This window comes from Haliotis cracherodii, unplaced genomic scaffold, assembly GCF_022045235.1.
Source record: "Haliotis cracherodii isolate W230 unplaced genomic scaffold, xgHalCrac1.p SCAF_7, whole genome shotgun sequence".
NCBI lineage: Eukaryota > Metazoa > Mollusca > Gastropoda > Lepetellida > Haliotidae > Haliotis > Haliotis cracherodii.
The window spans coordinates 7,830,789-7,848,368 of NW_027266330.1; the positions used below are offsets into that span (position 1 = coordinate 7,830,789).

A 17,580-nucleotide genomic window follows, 5' to 3' on the forward strand; every position below is an offset into this window, starting at 1 on the left:
CGTCGTCTGCTGGAGAGAACCTCGAGTAGGCTGTTAATCTAAAGTAGCGTCCTTCAGGAAACGGACATTTAGCCGCTGAATATAATTTGGAAATATTCCGGAAATGTGAATCTTAAAGCTCCCTTATATGATTATTGGTGAATGTTGTTTTACGTTAAATTGATATCAAGCGTTTCGACCTTTCGATCTATGACACTTTGTAAATTAAACTTAAACAGAAATTGTTGAGATTTTCTATGCAAGTACTAGCATGCAAAGTCCATGCTTCTTCTGCTATCAAAGGAGGTGTATTTAACTGCCATGTTGATGTTTGCTTCAGGTTACTCTCCAGCTGTGCGACGGCACCATGTAATGAGAAAGTGAATAAGTTTGCTTTGACACCGCCTTTCAAGGTATGGTGAAAACACAAACACAATCAACAACATAATGAACAACAATGCAAGAACAAATCATATTCACTTATTATAGCAGACACCGAAGAGTTAAGTTCATTAATTATGGTCATACCCAATCACATGAGGATCTTTTGCTTTCTTTATTTTGAATGCTCATAAAACATATCTGTCATGACTTTTACATTTTCTTTCAGATGTACAGTACAAAACGTCAGATATATCTACTTATTGTCCTTCTGATCACATCCTTGTTCTTATTGTGGGGCAACTATGACGAGTAAGTATATATGATATGATATCCAATGACAAAGTAAAGCAAGTTACAAAAAACACAATTGAAATACTGTGTGTTGCAACATCCACCACCCAAGGACAGATTAGCTATAGTCATACGAAATATAGGGGGTTCTTTATCTTCTTCTTTGATTAGTTTATATTACAATTCTTCAGTACTCAATGAGATATGTCTGTACATCTTCATTTGTTGTATGAATGAACTAGGAAGGTGTTCCAATGCTGCATGAAAAAATGGAAGTAACCCAAATACAATCGTTCTTGATAAAAAGCAAGAACATCCTTTCCACCCATATTCATATATAATATCGACCCGTGAAGATCCGGGGTAGAATAGGTCTTCAGCAACCCATGCTTGCCGTAAAGGGTGACTAAGCGGGGATTGCATAAAAGTCGGGCCAAGAAAAGTCGGGCCGGGCCGGTCCAGCGGGTAATACTAAAATGGATTGCAGAATAATAAAACGAAACGCGCATATCTAGGCAGATCTCAAATGTCCACTAACGTATAGTTTTGCTCATTTAATTGAGTTTGAATAAAAATGCACCTTCAACAATGTAATAAACTGATGATTATGACTACATACCGTGAGTCTCGTAGAAAAGTCAGTGTTTTGAGTGTGTGTATTCTTTGATTAGAATGCTTCTCACCGACCTAAGCGTGTAGGGGTATGATGTCCTGGGCAGGAAACGACAGTGTTTTGACTACTCTTCTTTCATTAATTAACGTGTTACGGTAATTAACCTTTACTAATTCGTGTAAAACCAAAACAGGATGTTTCCTGGAAGTGGATATTCGCGAATGTCAAAGGACTGACACGACACGTGTTAATAACTGTCCAAGCACTTCTAAAGTTCCTAACATTCTTTATATCTAACATGTCTAAAGACTAGTATTACATTTAATTATATACCGCTTTCTTGTTTCATATTTCAGTAGTTTAAGAAAACACAGAGCTCAAAGTGAAGCCTTTTCCACTCCACATTCTCAACATAGTCTCTATCAGAAGTGTTTGACTTGTGTTGGGTCCGACTTGGCCCAGGCTGTCAAAATGCACTTTAAACACACAAATGTATCATCAAATGTCTTTAAATCTAAAGACTAGCATTATATCTACCTATATACCACCTTATAGTGTCTCAGTTCGCTGTATTTAAAGAAAACAAGGGGCTCCAAGTGAAGCCCTTTTCCCTCTACATTCTCAACATAGTCTCTACCTAAGTGTTTTGCTTGTGTTGGGTCCGACTTGGCCCGGGCCGTCAAAATCAACTTTAAACACACAGATGAAAGATGGGCGAGTAGTACCCCGGCGATGGTGCCGATGTCCCTAGGCGAAGTACGGCCGCCTTTTCCACCAACAAATCGATGGCCTCCGTCAGCCGATCCGTTGGTGGAATGTGGAATGTCGGGGATGACGTCAGTGGTGGCGTCGATCTCAGGCGTGGCGCGTAGCCTGTTGTCAAAATGTTCTGAACGTAAGGGTCGTTGAGGAAAACCCACTTGCGGGACGGCTGTCAAGGCACGTCCCTACGGAAGGCCCGATACACATTCTCGTTTCGGTAACGTCGTCGTGGGGCGTTCGAAACCGGTGGGCGTCTGGACAGGTTGTGTGAAGCCGAAATGATGTCACGCTCGGCTTCCCTGGAGTACTTGTCCAGAACGTCGTTGGTACGACCGTCAAACAACTGTTGCGATGACCACGGGGCCCGTAGGAGTGACCTGCCATGACGATCAGGTAGGTCAGTGCAGTCGATGTAACCATGGCGACGTGCCGTAGTAATCTGGCCCGATACATATCGGGACTGGGCGAGGACGTCCGAGATCCACCGTTGCATACAGGTGAGGACCGATGGCACCGTCCTGCCGTCCTCGTCCTGGGGTCCTTTCTCCTCAAAGTACACTGAGATGGCCTCGATCGCTGTCGACAGCTTAGCAAGCGGTTGTAGCTGGTGACGAACAGCAGTGTCCATGGATTCCAAATGCCTGTATTCTACTAGAATCTTGGAGGGCGCTGGTTTCTTGAAGAGTAGCCCCCAATCCAAATCCCTAGTCATGGGTGACGAAAACGGCATAGATCGGGTAACGAGATCGACCATGCGGCTTGCAGAAGCTCTGTCCAGGCAGAGCAGAGGCAAAGTTATGGTCCATATCGTGAGCCATGGCTCTGAAGACATCGGGAGGAGAAAACTGAAGAGACTGCGGTGTATCTCCGACCTTAAAACCCGCACGCGTCGGTTTGTCGTCGTCTTGTGATAACTCAGGTAGAAAGTTAGATAGCCAAGCAAACAACGCACAATATATGACGTCACAGTCGTATATAGAAAAGCGCCAAAATTCCAAGCTCTCTGTTGTCTCCAAAACGTAAATACATTCCCTTCGTTGATTTCTGTCGTGTTTTTCTGCACGAAATGTATTGCCACACATCCTTTGAATATTGTAGTAACCGCATCTGTGCATTTTGTAACCTGTAATTGTACGTATAATTATTTAAATATGCCTACCGACAATGACTGAAAATAGTACTATTCTATGAATATTAGCTTCCGCGGTGATGCGGCCGTCAAACCAGCTGTTTCAATCAGAGGGGGGTTATTGTGATTTAATAGCCTCTGATTGACCAATCAGTATCGAGTAAATTCCAAATTCATGGTAGAATATATAATACATCCATACTCCTCGTAGTATATGAGGTAACATATTATTAATGTGCAGTTTACACGATATACGGCTTTTCCATTGGACGAGGGGTCGGTCACATGATCGCGAAACTGAAGTTCAAAAGTGTACGAACGACATATAATGACGTCCATACGTGTTCACGAGACTGTATTCTTGAAATGACGTAAATACTGACGTACTACTTCCTCATTCTTGGTGAAAACACTGGGAATTCCCCAACGCGAATAAATACGGAAGCGTTAGTTTCTCGTCATTTAGACCCTTTAATATTGAACTTAGCATTTCAGCATATATTGGGATAAGTCGTTCAAGGATATCCTCGCTACAACCAATCCTTGAGATCAAAGCGAAGAAAAACACATCCAAATTATCGTAGAATCGACTCTATCCGTGTATAGACTACAGTGAGTCTACACCAATCTATGAATTTACCGTAGTATTTATCTGACACATCTTTACACTCACCTTTCATTGATCGGCCAATTGATCAGTAATGACTGACACTTGTAATAGCCACAGGTTCATTAACAACTTCGGAAATTTCTCCCGTCATAATTATTGTGTCGGCTATTTCGACGTCTTGTACATGATCTAAATGTATTGCGACACACTGTTGTTGTGACCGATTTACTGAGGTAGCTCTTTCTCATCTGACCAGTTAAGATCCGGGTTACAATTGTTCTTGAGCAACCCATGCTTTTCGTTAGAGGCGACTAACCGGATTAGGTGGTCAGGCTTGTTGACTTGGTTGATGCATCTCATCGTATCCCAATTCTCTGATAAATGTAAATTTTCTAAACCAGAGCACTGACAAGTCATCAGACACGTGTCTCCAGTGATAGAAAGTTTGAAAACAGATTGTCAAAGGGGGAATCCCTCTGCCTGCGGTCATGTGACGTTGTGACCTTGGCCTTGTCAACGAACGATTAAACTTGGTTTTTATTATTTTCGAAACATCACCGCAGGTTTCGCAGGAAATTCATTAAAGTAGATTTGTTGTGGAAAAAAGAGTGTTCGGGTGTTTTCTCCATTGGAATTGCTAAAATTTTGATATTATAGTTGCACTTGACGATGACTATTTAAATTACTCTGTATTCATACGCATGACCTGATTTGAACCCGGGAAGTGACTTACCTGAGTCAATCAGCTGAATTTTACGTAGGTACAAATGACGAGTAATAAATAAAATACTGAACTCGCTCCCGTGTAATAACAGTTTTAAGAGGAAGTACATAGGAGAAGACTTTAGGAGAGTTTTTGTGGACATAAAATAGGAGCTATATAAATTATTGTTTGGTATAATTTCAAATCAAAATGTTTGATAATACAGACAATTATTACCTACAACTAAATTCCTTATGTCCTACACTGAGCCAAACCTACACAAGCAAACCAATACGTTCAGCCCTATTTTACTTCAGCATCCGAGTGGCACAAACATGGTGGAAAAAAGGTGATCGGGATAGCAATTAGTGAAGAACCTTATATCTTACTATATATCTCAATAACAAGAGTGCAGGTAGCCGGACATCTATGTTGATTGCAGTATCAAGAAGTCATAAACACATATTTCAAGTGCTAGTGAGAGTGGATAGTGATCACAACGGAGAAAACATCTTTCACTTATCATGTTCAGATGATAATACTGGTGTTATCAAATATCTACCAGTTGTCGGACTTTTATTTTTGCGGAAGTCCTCGGCGGCTGAGTGAGTTGGATCGCAGACTTTTTGTGCTGCGATTGGATGCCTAACTTTGGTACTGTACTTTACTAAGAAAGTGTTATCCCAAATACAACATTTGTTATCAAATATATGCTGGCACATGTTGTACTCAACATTGACAGCAAGGACGTGTTGTAGAACTGCTATAACGGACCCGTGAAGATCGGGGGTAGAATAGATCTTCAGCAACCCATGCTTGTCGTGAAAGGCGACTATGCTTGTCGTAAGAGGCTACTAACGGAATCGGGTGGTCAGGGTGGTGCATGGCATCGTATCCCAATTGCGTGGATTGATGCTCATGATGTCAGTCACTCGATTGTCTGGTCCAGATTCGATTATTTACAGACGGACGTCATATTGCTGGAGCATTAGTGAGAGTGGCGTTAAACAACTAACAAACAAACTGTGTAATGAAAGCAGCACACAATAGCCAGAGAAAAGATCTGCTGGTGAGAGAGGAATGGGACCTGTAGTGGATGATGATACCTATAACAATATCCTTCATCTTACTTGTACTGGTGGCAATGTAAAAATTGTCAATTATTTCTTCACACGTGGACTACATAGAACAGAGAGAGGTGAGGAATCTGGGAGAACACCAGTGATGTTTGCAGCAGAAAATGATCAGGGAAAAACTTTTGATCAACTGATGTTTAAATGTGTAAATCTGCAAATAGTTGCTGACACAAGTTACAACATCCTCTATCTCGCTTGTTTAATGACAATGAACAGATTGTCGAGTACCTTATCATACACGAAACAACTGCCATAGACTATGATAGAGTGATCAGGTTTCTGGTAAATAATGGATGTGACTTTCGGTAATAGATTATACAGGTAACAACATCCTTCATCTCGCTTGTTTAATGACAATGAACAGATTGTCGAGTACCTTATCACACACGAAACAACTGCCATAGACTATGATAGAGTGATCAGGTTTCTGGTAAATAATGGATGTGACTTTCGGTAATAGATTATACAGGTAACAACATCCTTCATCACGCTTGCATGGGTGACACTGACCACGTAGTTGAGTACCTCATCACCTCTGAGATTGCAGAAATGGACAGCAGAGGTCAATGTGGCACGACGCCTGTGACGTGTGCAGTGGAGAAGATTCAGCAGAAGGGGTTTCAGCTCTTGGTTAGTAAAGGATGTAACCTGTCAGCAGTGGATGATACATGTCGCTTGAATTGGTGGCATTGCACAAGTTGCAGAATATATCCTCACACGTATTGACAGCAAAAGTGAGGGTGGACCAACGCCAGTGATATTTGCAGCAGAAAATGGTAATAACACAATCGTTTGATCTACCAGTCAGTGGGTGATGTTTTTTTATAAGTCGGTGGTGGATTAGGCAACCATATATCGCCTGTAGCCTATTATAGTGACAATGAACACATTGTTGGGTATCTCATCAAAAACGGGAGGTAGACATTGAAAGTAGAGGTGAAAATTGTGCAAAATCTTAGATGGTTTCTGCATAGAATGTAGAAATGAAGGTACATGTATTTGATCCTCTGTTGAGTAAAGCATGCGACCTGTCAGAAGTGAATGCTGCAAGTAACATCACCCTTCGATTAAGTCGATTAAGGCGCCGCAAATCGCTGTTCATAGTTTTTGTCCCTGTGTCACGCAAGCAACCAATGATTGTGGGTTCGAATCCCGGCCCCAATTATGTTTCTAAATTTGTCAGCACCATACCGTGCTCGTGGGTTTCACCGAAGTAGTAAACGACTGAGAATTGCATCACTTTGGGCTTTCCTCCCACACCAAACTGATCCGCCGTGATAAAACAGGAATACTATTCAAAGCGGCGTTAAACCGAACTCACTCACTTACTCATGCAGCTGTTATTGGAGAAAATGTACACATCGTGGAAATGTACGACGTCTACAGTCAGGCATGGAAGCAACAGGTGCAAGCATGTATTGCCTGACTTCAGTGTAGGTTGCACCCCAGTACAAGTGTGAGGGTATTCCGAGGACTCTCGAAGCTGAAGGCAGCACGATAAGCTGAGTGTAGAGGTCGTTACTTTTCTCCATGTATGGTAGTGTCAGGCGTTTGTGAGAGCGCACGATACTAATTTGTAGGAAGGACAGATTAACATTATTTAGAAGGTGTTCTGTAGGAAATTCGATCCAACGATCGGTGAATCCTGGTACAGCTACAGATTTGTTTAAAAGAACTGGGCCATCCAATGACCACAACTGTAAAATCATTAAAGGTTTGACAATGCATTTGGATTACCGTATTCGACGTAATAAGCGCCCCGCTCTAATAAGCTCTAATGGCGATATTTTGTTAATATATTGGCTAGTGAACAATCCCAATTAGCACCCCTTCCGATTGATCAATGTACACAAGACTTATTTATTCGTGTATAATACGCACTCGTGTGTTATATGCATCCTTAATTATGGGCAATTAAATTCTGGAAAAATATATCTGTCGTATATAAACAGGTTAGGCTGTCAGCATAAACCACGAAATTTATCTTTCACTTGGGTTTCTTTCCCACCAAAATACCATTCTAATAAGAGCCCCCTATTTCTATTTTTGATAGCGCCCTGGGCGCTTATTACGTCGAATACGGTATGTGTCTTTTATTAGTTATCATAACTGGCTACCTTAGTGTGATATGTAAACAATGTTCTTGGCATGACCAGAATCCAAAGTATGTAGGTTTCATCAGGGACGGAATCTTGATCGGGGGTACTTAATATAAGACATAATTGCACAGGTATGCACTTAACTGCTTGGGATTGACTTAAAATGTGCACATTTATACGCTTAATTATTAAGGCCTAGGGTTTGACGTCAAATGTGCACAGTTATGCATTGAATTGTTAAGGCCTTTGGTTTGACTTAAAATGTGTCTCATAGTCTCACTGGTCGGTGCATTTGTCACCATTTCTCCAGTGTCATAGCAACGGCATAACTGTAATGTATTCTGTCTTTTCCAAATATCTCACGTTGCCTAACCCTGAGGATCGTAAAGCGGGGTTAGATTGGCAAGTGCTGCCTAAGGATCGTGAAGAGGGTGTTTGATCGGACAGGGGTCCAAGAGCTGGGGATAACCTATAAAGTCCTGAGAAATATGCGGCGCCCGGTAAACTGCATTGTTGACCAAAATAGTCGTGTACAAAAATAATGTACATAATTACGTGAACATGACATTATACTGCATAGGCAGACAAAAACCACTGCTGATGCTTTGGACTGAGACTACATTGCAATTTCCTCCAAACTAATCGTGAATGCTTCACGGGTTTGTATACACCACGATCTTCCATCGCCCATAAATGGTATGGCAAAAGCTTTTGTCACAGGATTTCGAGTGACTTCCTAAGCTGAACCCTACTTTCAAACATTAAGCTTCACATTGAGACTTTTCATTGACGCAACAGACCCACGTGAGGCCATGTTAACACGATCTGGCAGGCACGAGCAGTTCTTTTGTGAGGAAGTGTAATCCGTCTTCATGGCTGATATACTTATCTACCGCAACGGTTAAAAGGGCTTGAATAACAAAGAACGCTTCTCAAGTGGCATTTCGGAAGGTGTTGTATTTTGTTGCTGGATCTAAACAATGTTCGGCTGATAGCATTCTGGATCGTTATCAAACGCAAGTAGTGTCTTAGATCAAATATAACTTTCACATGGCGTTATCGCGCTCAATCTTAAAATTTGTCTTTTCTCCCCCAGCAATTTTCTAACAAATAGTTTAAACTACTCCAGTATTATTATTTTCATGAATCTCGTAATTAGTTATTGCCGTAGACGCAAAGACACAAATCCACACAAGGCACTTAATACAACGTGTAGGGCTCCACTGAAAATGTTCGTCAGACCTCAAAGTTTACAACCTCTTTGTGATCCCGGAAGATAAAGATCGGCCTTTAAAGATACGATTTGATTCAATCTAAAAATCAGTAATGTGGCCTTTGGTCTACACATTTTAGGCACACATTCAGTTTGTGTTTAGAACTACATACCTCAAATTGCATTCATCACATATGCACTGAGGCCAATACTTTCAATCTTACATTTATCAATGGTTCAGGTTGTATATAACACGCGCGATCGAAACCACCTAAGGGAGACAACTGTAGTTGTATCAATGTCGGCTACACGCTCTCTGATCTGTAATCTGTATTCACAGAAAACAAACGTATCGATGCATGTCAGAATTAACAAAGGACGCAAAGGAGAAACTGATAAGAGAGTGTGCTACTAATCTGCACTACAGAGGGCTAAATATACTCATGTCATGCTAGTTGAAAAATTGAGGTATTTGATTTCAACACTTGGTCATTTGAGATGCCAGAGACTACCGAGCTGTAAACAGGTAAGCGAAATCTGTGATACAGATTTGAGACATGACATGATATGCCTATATAAGAGAGTCATCCCCAGGTAATCATGTCGTGCATGGGTATGATTAAATCAAGTCAGATGCTCTGACGATATGCCCATCATTATATATCACTAAGAAATGTTAAATAACTGTGCGCTTTTCCACACCTTCGTTACATTCGGAAGTGGAGAGACATACCTTTGCAAAAATGAACTCCAGGCAACTCCGTCTTTGCAATCGGCATGCCACAGAATGGCTCTCCAGCAGGTGAGGTTTTCATTTGGTGTCCCTGTTTGTTAAGGAATAAGAACATCATATAACATATCTGTAGCCCAGTGATTCATTTCAGTCGATAATAGACGTTGCGCATGATACTCAACCACGCATAATATTAATACAATATATCTAGTTTTATATTTACTTTAGATTATGCAAACATTATATGTCATAGGCCAGCTTTGTCCATGCAATAATTAGTAATATTAATTAAATAAAAGTTGTCTAATATGTGCTGCTGACATTTCGAATTATTAGAATATTTACAAAACAAGGTAGCGAGGTCACGGAGACCTTCGCTAAGTATAAATATGCGGGTACACTTAATACTCCAAGTTAATTATTGACGCTATGTAATCGGTAAGGTTAGCCTGTGTGCTATTTGTAGTAACTGGATATTGAACAAATACACCACATATATACATCACGATTCGAATATAAATGAATGTGTTAAAGGCATAGACATTTAAATCATGCAGTATGTAATGGCCAACTCATTGCTAATGTATTTGGTGTGCGTGGAGACACCACAGTGATAAAACTTGAGACAAATACCAATACGAACAAGAACTTTTGATTGACATTCTTGTATATCATTACCAAATTAGAAATCATTATGACATTTTTCGACGACAATCAGTCAATGTCAAATAAAATAAAACGAGCTGAAACCTGTACTAAACAAACATTAATCGGGTGGCACATAATTGAAAGAGTGAGTTGGATTGTACGATCTTATCAATATTCTATTTTATGGTATGTGTGTATATATGTAGTAGACGGTAGACAGTCTAGTATTAGACTAGGTGTACTAGGTCTAATATATACTAGACTGTATATGTAGTTGGCGGTAGAATGTTTAGTATATATAGTAGACGGGTGTGATGAAGTTTAGTGGGGGCGAGATAATGTAATCGGATGGTGGCTACTTTGGGAGCAGATGGTATATAATGCATTTCGTGGTACACAGTGGTTTCAGTGGTATACTATTAGTCGACTTGTATTAGGTGTCGTCTAAAGCGTTAGTCGAGTAACGTATATTGCGTTTCATAACGTAGATGGTTGAAGTGATAATCATAGGGTAGGCCAATGAATATAGTACAGTCGGGTGGCATGTAGTGTGTTGATGCAGCGTTAGAAAATGGCACTCGTCCTACAGTCCAAACTGCCCAATGGTTGTATCCAAAGGACCAGTAGAAATTTGCCCTTTCTATGGGTTTTGCCATGTGTCAAGGACTAGGGTGCTAACACTGATAGTTTCTATCGCTGTGATTTATGTTGTGCCATGATGTCGTGTGGTAAACCGTGTGGAGGGGTGACATGTGGGGAAGTGTTGGGTACTCCTCTAAATGTGCTTAGGTTTTTAAGGGGATCCTGAGTGATGGTTGTAAAATGTTCAACGTTGCGTTCTAGATTACTGAACTTATACAACGAGGTGCACATGGCCTTGTACGGCAAAAACAAAAGATGTAATCGCAGCCAGTGTTCATATTTTTTGCCCGGTATGTTCTGATCCGTTAAAACTATCATGAGGCCGAGCCAGTTCTTTAACAGTTAGCAGATAAACCTCTCAGAGCTTATCAATCTAGATGATCTGTATACATTATAACGATTACTATATGTACACTAAGCTTGATGTCTGTTTCTCTGCAGTCAGGACGCTGTGGTGAGCACTATGCCGGAGTGGCTGAGGGAGTACGAGAGAGTGGCTGTGAGACAACAAGAATATCTTCAGAGAATCAAGGACCTGCGCAGGAGCCTCGAAAACAGAGATGAACACTTTATGATGATTGCTATAGAGCGCATGCGTACACTTAAGAGGGGGCGTTTCCGTGATCCGAAGTATCCGGAAATATCTCAGATGCCACGAAAGATGTACTGCATGGGACCGGAGGCATTTCCCCAACGTTCATGTGTCTTGCACGAGCGACAGGGACGATTTTACATGGCGCCGAATGTGTTGCCACGAAAACTAGCTCCACTTGTGAAAAACAAACGGAGATTAGCACCGTTACCGCCCTATGGTCCAGTTGACCGTCTGAAGACTGACTATGAACCTATAGAAAGTATTGCTGCTAGGAATAAGATAAATTTACAGAATTACGTGAAAGTTAACCAAGGCGACAAAGGTTCCAGTGGCCCATCACCACGACAACCGTTGTCAATAACAACGGTGACGGTACAGAGTAGTGACGATGAGGGAGATGTCGAGGACGTGTCCATGGAGTACATTACCGACGTCAGTTCCAGGAAGACCATCGTTGATCCCCGTAGAGTATAGTTTCCTTGGATCATGAAACTGACATCACTTCAAGCAAGACAATCGTTGATTCTCGTAGGGTATAGTTTCCTTGTAGTAAATGACTGACGTAAATTCAAGGAAGACCACCGATGATCCTCGCTGACTTCAGTTTTCGCAGGATGTACAGCGAACATCGTGTCGTGGGATGTCTTTGTTCCTCCTCAAAGAGAAAAGTTTTTGTGGATTATATATATTATGTAACTAAGACCATGTCCTGGAAGATCGCCGTACACCCTTCTCGAGGAGTGTATCCCTCGGGTTGTTTCAAAGAAGACTAACATTGATTATCGCACAGTTGGGTATCGTTGAGTGTCGATGGAAATAGGGATCCTCGTAGAGAATAGTTTTAGTGGATTACAATACTTTCGTGGAGTATATTGTTTAACTGACATTCCATGTAATATCGTAGCTAATCCTTGTAGAATAAGTATCCCTCGGGTATATATAACTGGTTGGCGTCTGCTCAAATGAGTACATGGTGAATCATTATAGAGTTACTGTATCATATTTTCGATTAAATAACTCAGTCCAAGGAAGACAATCGTTCTCGTAGCACATGGTTTCCTTGGAGTACATACTTGTCACCATTTCATGGGAGATCATCGTTGATCTTCATTAAGATAGCGTTCTTGGATTATATAACAGGCAGTAATTATCATTTCGTGAAGTATATAACTATCCTCATGTCGTTGAAGATGGCTGTCGATCCTTCAATTCTGTTCATCGGGAATATTTCTGCTTTGCGTCATCTCAATGGCGTCAATCGTTGGTCGTGACAGAGTGACGAATTTTCGAATATATTACTGATGTCAGTTCAAAGTAGACCATCGCAGATGTTTCTTGGATAATAACTGGTGTTATTTCGTGGAAAGTGGACTGTTCTTATGGTATACAGTATAGTCAGCTAAAGGGAGCCATCACTGGTCGGAGTAGAGTGTTCCACTATCGAGTATATGTTATATAGATTACCTCAGCTTGAAGTTACCGGCGCTGCGTCGTTGACTCGCGTTGGACATGGAGCCAATCGATGGCATCTCAAGGATGGCACTAAATGGTAATTGCAAAATTCATTACCCCAGGATGATTTACGAAAGAAAGACACCATCAACCACCGTTAACTATTTCTGGACCGTCTGACTCGCAACGTTACTCTCGGTTGAGCATTTTGTCAGCAGCTTGCTGTTTTCTGTATATAGACTTCGATCTCACAGACTACATAGACCATATGATGAAAATCAAAGAAAGATTGTTATTGTTGATTTCCGTGTTGATTCCTTTTTTTTAAGTTTTGCGAATAAACAGCATTTTTCTATTTTCTTGAGTTGCTGTAATGTTTGCCCATTTTTCTACATATACTAACCGAATGGGATACTGGGTAAAAACAGGTCCCATGTAACTTACGCTGGTACCCCGACGGCGTGGAGCGCTGATCATGATATCAATCACCTGTTTGTCTGATCCAGGCTCTATTATTTACGACTGCCTCCGTGGTCTAGTGGTAGAGCGTCCGCCCGGAGAGCGGAAGGTTCGGGGTTCGATCCCCGGCCGCGTCATACCAAAAGACGTTAAAAGATGGTAGGTACTTGTTGTTACCCTGTCTGGCGCTCGGCATTAAGGGGATAAAACAAGGACTGGTCGGCTCGGAGTCAGTATACTGTGTCTGAGTGGGGTATTCATGTTAAACTGCGGCATGGTATCTCACTGGGCTAGCACTATAAATCGGCATCAGTCCGGACTAGTACAAGCAGCCACACAAACACACACACGTACATGCACGTCGCTATACAAGTGCAATAATCTTGGACGCGACGTTAAACCCAATTTCACCTCGCCTCACCTCTATTATTTACAGGCTGGCGTCATATAGCATGAATATTGAAATGATCAATACATACGCCTCAATTTATCGTATGAATAGTGAAAGACAAAATAGTTGAGCCCCTGAGACATATTAGTAATGTTATCAAGTTATCAACAACAAACCTATATTTATACAAAAGAAATAAAATAAAAAGATGTCCCCAATAGCCTATGAAACTCGAAGAACGCCCTTCAAATTGGTCGCTTCTATGAGCATTGGTTAAACAGAACATTTGCGGAGAAAGGATTGAAACTTGTTGAAATCTCGATAGGCCCTGTTCAATTCATACGATGTGTATGCGTCCGCCTCCGTGGTCTAATGGAAAGGGCGTCTGCCCGGAGAGCGGAAGATCGGTGATTCGGGTCGTCTTAAATGTACAGTGCCAGTATGGAAAATGTATGCTTCCTCTGTAGCTATGAACCTAATGTCCTTCATGGTATTCATAATGCATAATAGTTTCTAAACTACATGAACAACATATCGCTCATTATGTAAGTTAAGATGTCCCCAAAATCAAAACTTGTGCCAAATAAGTATTTTTCTGTAATACTTATCTTTCAAGTTTATATAGCGTACCAAACATCATATATTCATCTTATTGGTACCATGTCTTCACAATGATAATTTTGTTTTCTAAATAAGTAGGACATATTATCGGACACAAAGTACATATATTGATCTAATATAACGTGCTGAGTGATCCAACAGAACCTTAAAACTCACACAAAACACTGTTTAATTAGGTGCATAATGTTCCAATGTTAATATAATAACACCAGTCACCAAATATGGCATCAAGTGAGTGTTAGCTCGCCCACCACTCAAAATTGCAAGAATATCAATGTCACGTTCCTGGTCCCACCCTACACTGGAAGAGTACGGTATGTCATAGTCTATCACGTACTCATGCATTTGGGAATAACATGCATCTTCAGATCTACAGATAAGCAGCGTATTTGCGTAAAATACCCCCCAATAATACTCAAAACCCAATTACTTTCAATTAACTTGCGTACAGAAACGCATGCATTAAATGAAAATGTATGAAAACAGCTCGCGTAAATTCCCAATGAAGCCTTTTTAGGATGCGTACAAAGGAGCTATTTTCCGAAACACAATTACGATCAAATTTAGATATACAGACTTTAGATAACATTATTTCATTTTTTTTTAAATCTTGAAATGTTCACTAATTTTGGGAAACCCCCAATAAATTGATGCATAGATGAATAAAAAAATATTGGTTACCCAATGAAAAATGCAATAACCCAATTAAAATAGAAACCCTAGAGTAAAAACTCTCAAAAAGTTATTCGGAGCTCTGCATCTTGTGGGGGTTATTTAAAAAGCGGCATATATATGAGACTGGGGTGCAGAGTTTCAGATCGGTTCATTTTCCGGGACATTAGTTGATTAAGTAATATGTTCTTTCTCTCTGAATTCAATTAATATAATAAATATCATTTCGACATTAATAGTTCATTATAGGGACCATTCTATCGGCACACTGAATGGGATTTTGTGTCGGAATGAACGTTTTCTTTTCGAAACGCCACATCAAATAAAATAAAAGAAGCCGATTATGTCTTCATTTCATGGAAGCTGAAGCAAATGGAAACGATAAATTCAATATCGTTGAGTACTTACGCTCACGAACCTGCAAATCCTGTCAAACAACACCGGTCTCGAGCAGACGACAAATTCAAAACAAGGGAGATAATTCACCAATGCTTAGTCTGTTATTACAAAAAACATCTGCGCTGTCCCGACGAAAAGAAGAAAATTATGTCGGGACACAAATCGCTATAACTCCATTAGAAAAAAGGCCAACAAACCCAAGAGTCCAAAACCATACATGGAATAACACCCATGCATTATGATTATTGTAGTACACTGGAACATGAGTGAAAGCGCACATAAAATCACCGTTCGTACGACTTGATCCCAAGTAACAATGATCTTACTATATTTTGACACTCATACATATTTCACTAAGTAACCAGACATATTCTATTTTCTAAAACATTCATTATATTTTCTTAGAAAAGATTTATAAAGAAAGTAAATCTAAATTCGTTTTGATACTTTTAGTAAAACCCATACTATCAAAATGGCCGACCGCGAAGTAAAATTCTCGTTCAAACAGCTAAGTGGAAAGCGTTTCGATGTTGTTGACGGAAAAGACAACCAGGACGATTTATTGAAATGGTGCTTAGAGTTTCCCTTTTTGAATCTACACCGCTGTCAAATAAATTATCACCATAAACAGTTACACTTAGACAGTTGCTAAGGACTCCGAACAGGCACGCTCAGTTTGTGAAATCTTAACAACTCATAAATAGCGATGTTTAGACCATTAGTAGTCCCAATACATGTGCTTGTGATAGAAGACCTATGCTTTAAAAATATCAATGGACTAATAATGTAATAATGTAATAATGCTTGCGACTTGAGCGTGCTAATGGGTGAAATTGATGCTATATAAAAATCCACATTATTATTATTGTCATCATCATCATTATCATTATTATCATTATTATGAGATTATTGCTCTTCCTATCAATCACTGTTTGTCATAATTATTTATATGCTGGGCCTACCTTTAGAATGCAGTACCAGAAACTTTTCAAGCACATTACAACAGCCTATGATGGTAATTTGAAGCATTTTGTTGCCAGTTACACCAGCGAAACAATGCCGTGGGACTTCACGTGTCATTGAGGGTGCATAAGCTTCTCTCAGTGATCTATCATCTCCACACGCATTGTCACTGAATAATCCGAGCAATACTTAGCGTTTTGATATTTGTTTACTAAATATAGACTGCGGCGGCTCATTTTACACCAACAACTAGTTTATGAAATCACTATTGTTTTCAATATATTTTTTATGTCGTATTTTTCTGAATGCAAGTGGATGGGAATTGATATAAGTATATTATTTTTTTTCGAGTCAATAACTTTTCATTATTATGCACAGGAATGCAGTTTATTAGGTATATTATATTGGTGCTGAATACATCAAAATGTCGCCAGTGTTTGGGTAGGTTACTTCGAACTCTATCCTTAACCATTGGACCTCCTTTACGATCAATCAACCATTTTCGATCATTAGGGTTAGGTACCTGTGAGTGGCTGTTAGATTACCCAAACTCTATCCTTATCTCTTGGATCCCCTTTACGATCTATCAACTCAAACATTACGATCATCAGGGTTTGGTACCGTTTATTGGCTACTATAGCTTCTATAGTGGCTCCTAATATTCTTCCCACAAACACATCGAGAAAGCAGGATGAAATAGTTTGGTGCCGTATAGTTTGGCTACTGGAAACTATCCAGGAGCATTCACACATGCCACTTTCACCTGCTACATTTATTCAGTAATGATTCAAATGTGGACTCACCCTTTTGGCATCACCAGACATGCTTCCTTGTTCCTTACAATGATCCACATGATCCTTACAGTGTTCCCTACCATACTTTTCTGTCACAAAAATAACCTGACGAATTATTAAATACAATGTCATTCATGCGTACAGGCTCTACGACGTCTGACGGCTGACAACGTTTTCAGTTCCCGAATTGGCTCATTCCTAAGCACACGGTATCTTTAAGATTACGCAATGGGACGAGTATGCCAAATGGCATCGAGATCACTAAGTGTCCATAGACTTTTCGTTCAGCTCT

The 17,580-nt window shown here is 40.3% G+C and overlaps 2 protein-coding genes across 3 annotated transcripts in view; both read left to right on the top strand.

Moving 5' to 3' along the window:
* The first annotated feature begins 2,279 nt into the window (after positions 1-2,279).
* The window catches only part of LOC139447395 (cilia- and flagella-associated protein 300-like), a 60,827-nt gene continuing 45,526 nt past the window's right edge, over positions 2,280-17,580 (top strand). The window contains exon 1 of one of the 2 annotated variants that reach the window (XM_071228724.1): positions 2,280-2,422. In XM_071228724.1, coding sequence (XP_071084825.1) covers positions 2,412-2,422 — 11 coding nt within the window. In that variant the 5' untranslated portion in view covers positions 2,280-2,411. Of the gene's footprint in view, positions 2,423-16,003; positions 16,102-17,580 lie in introns of those variants that run through there. The other variant, XM_071228723.1, reaches the window with a different exon arrangement.
* LOC139447397 (uncharacterized) lies at positions 9,663-12,011 on the top strand. Its single transcript, XM_071228725.1, has 2 exons — positions 9,663-9,721; positions 11,384-12,011. The coding sequence occupies exons 1-2, from the start codon at positions 9,663-9,665 to the stop codon at positions 12,009-12,011; spliced, it is 687 nt and encodes a 228-aa protein (XP_071084826.1).

What these genes read in the sequence shown, in the direction of transcription:
- LOC139447397 (XM_071228725.1), top strand. Translation starts at nt 9,663, where the DNA reads ATGAACTCCAGGCAACTCCGTCTTTGCAATCGGCATGCCACAGAATGG. An exon ending in ACAGAATGGCTCTCCAGCAG is followed by an intron (nt 9,722 to 11,383) that starts GTGAGGTTTTCA and finishes GTTTCTCTGCAG; the next exon opens with TCAGGACGCTGTGGTGAGCA.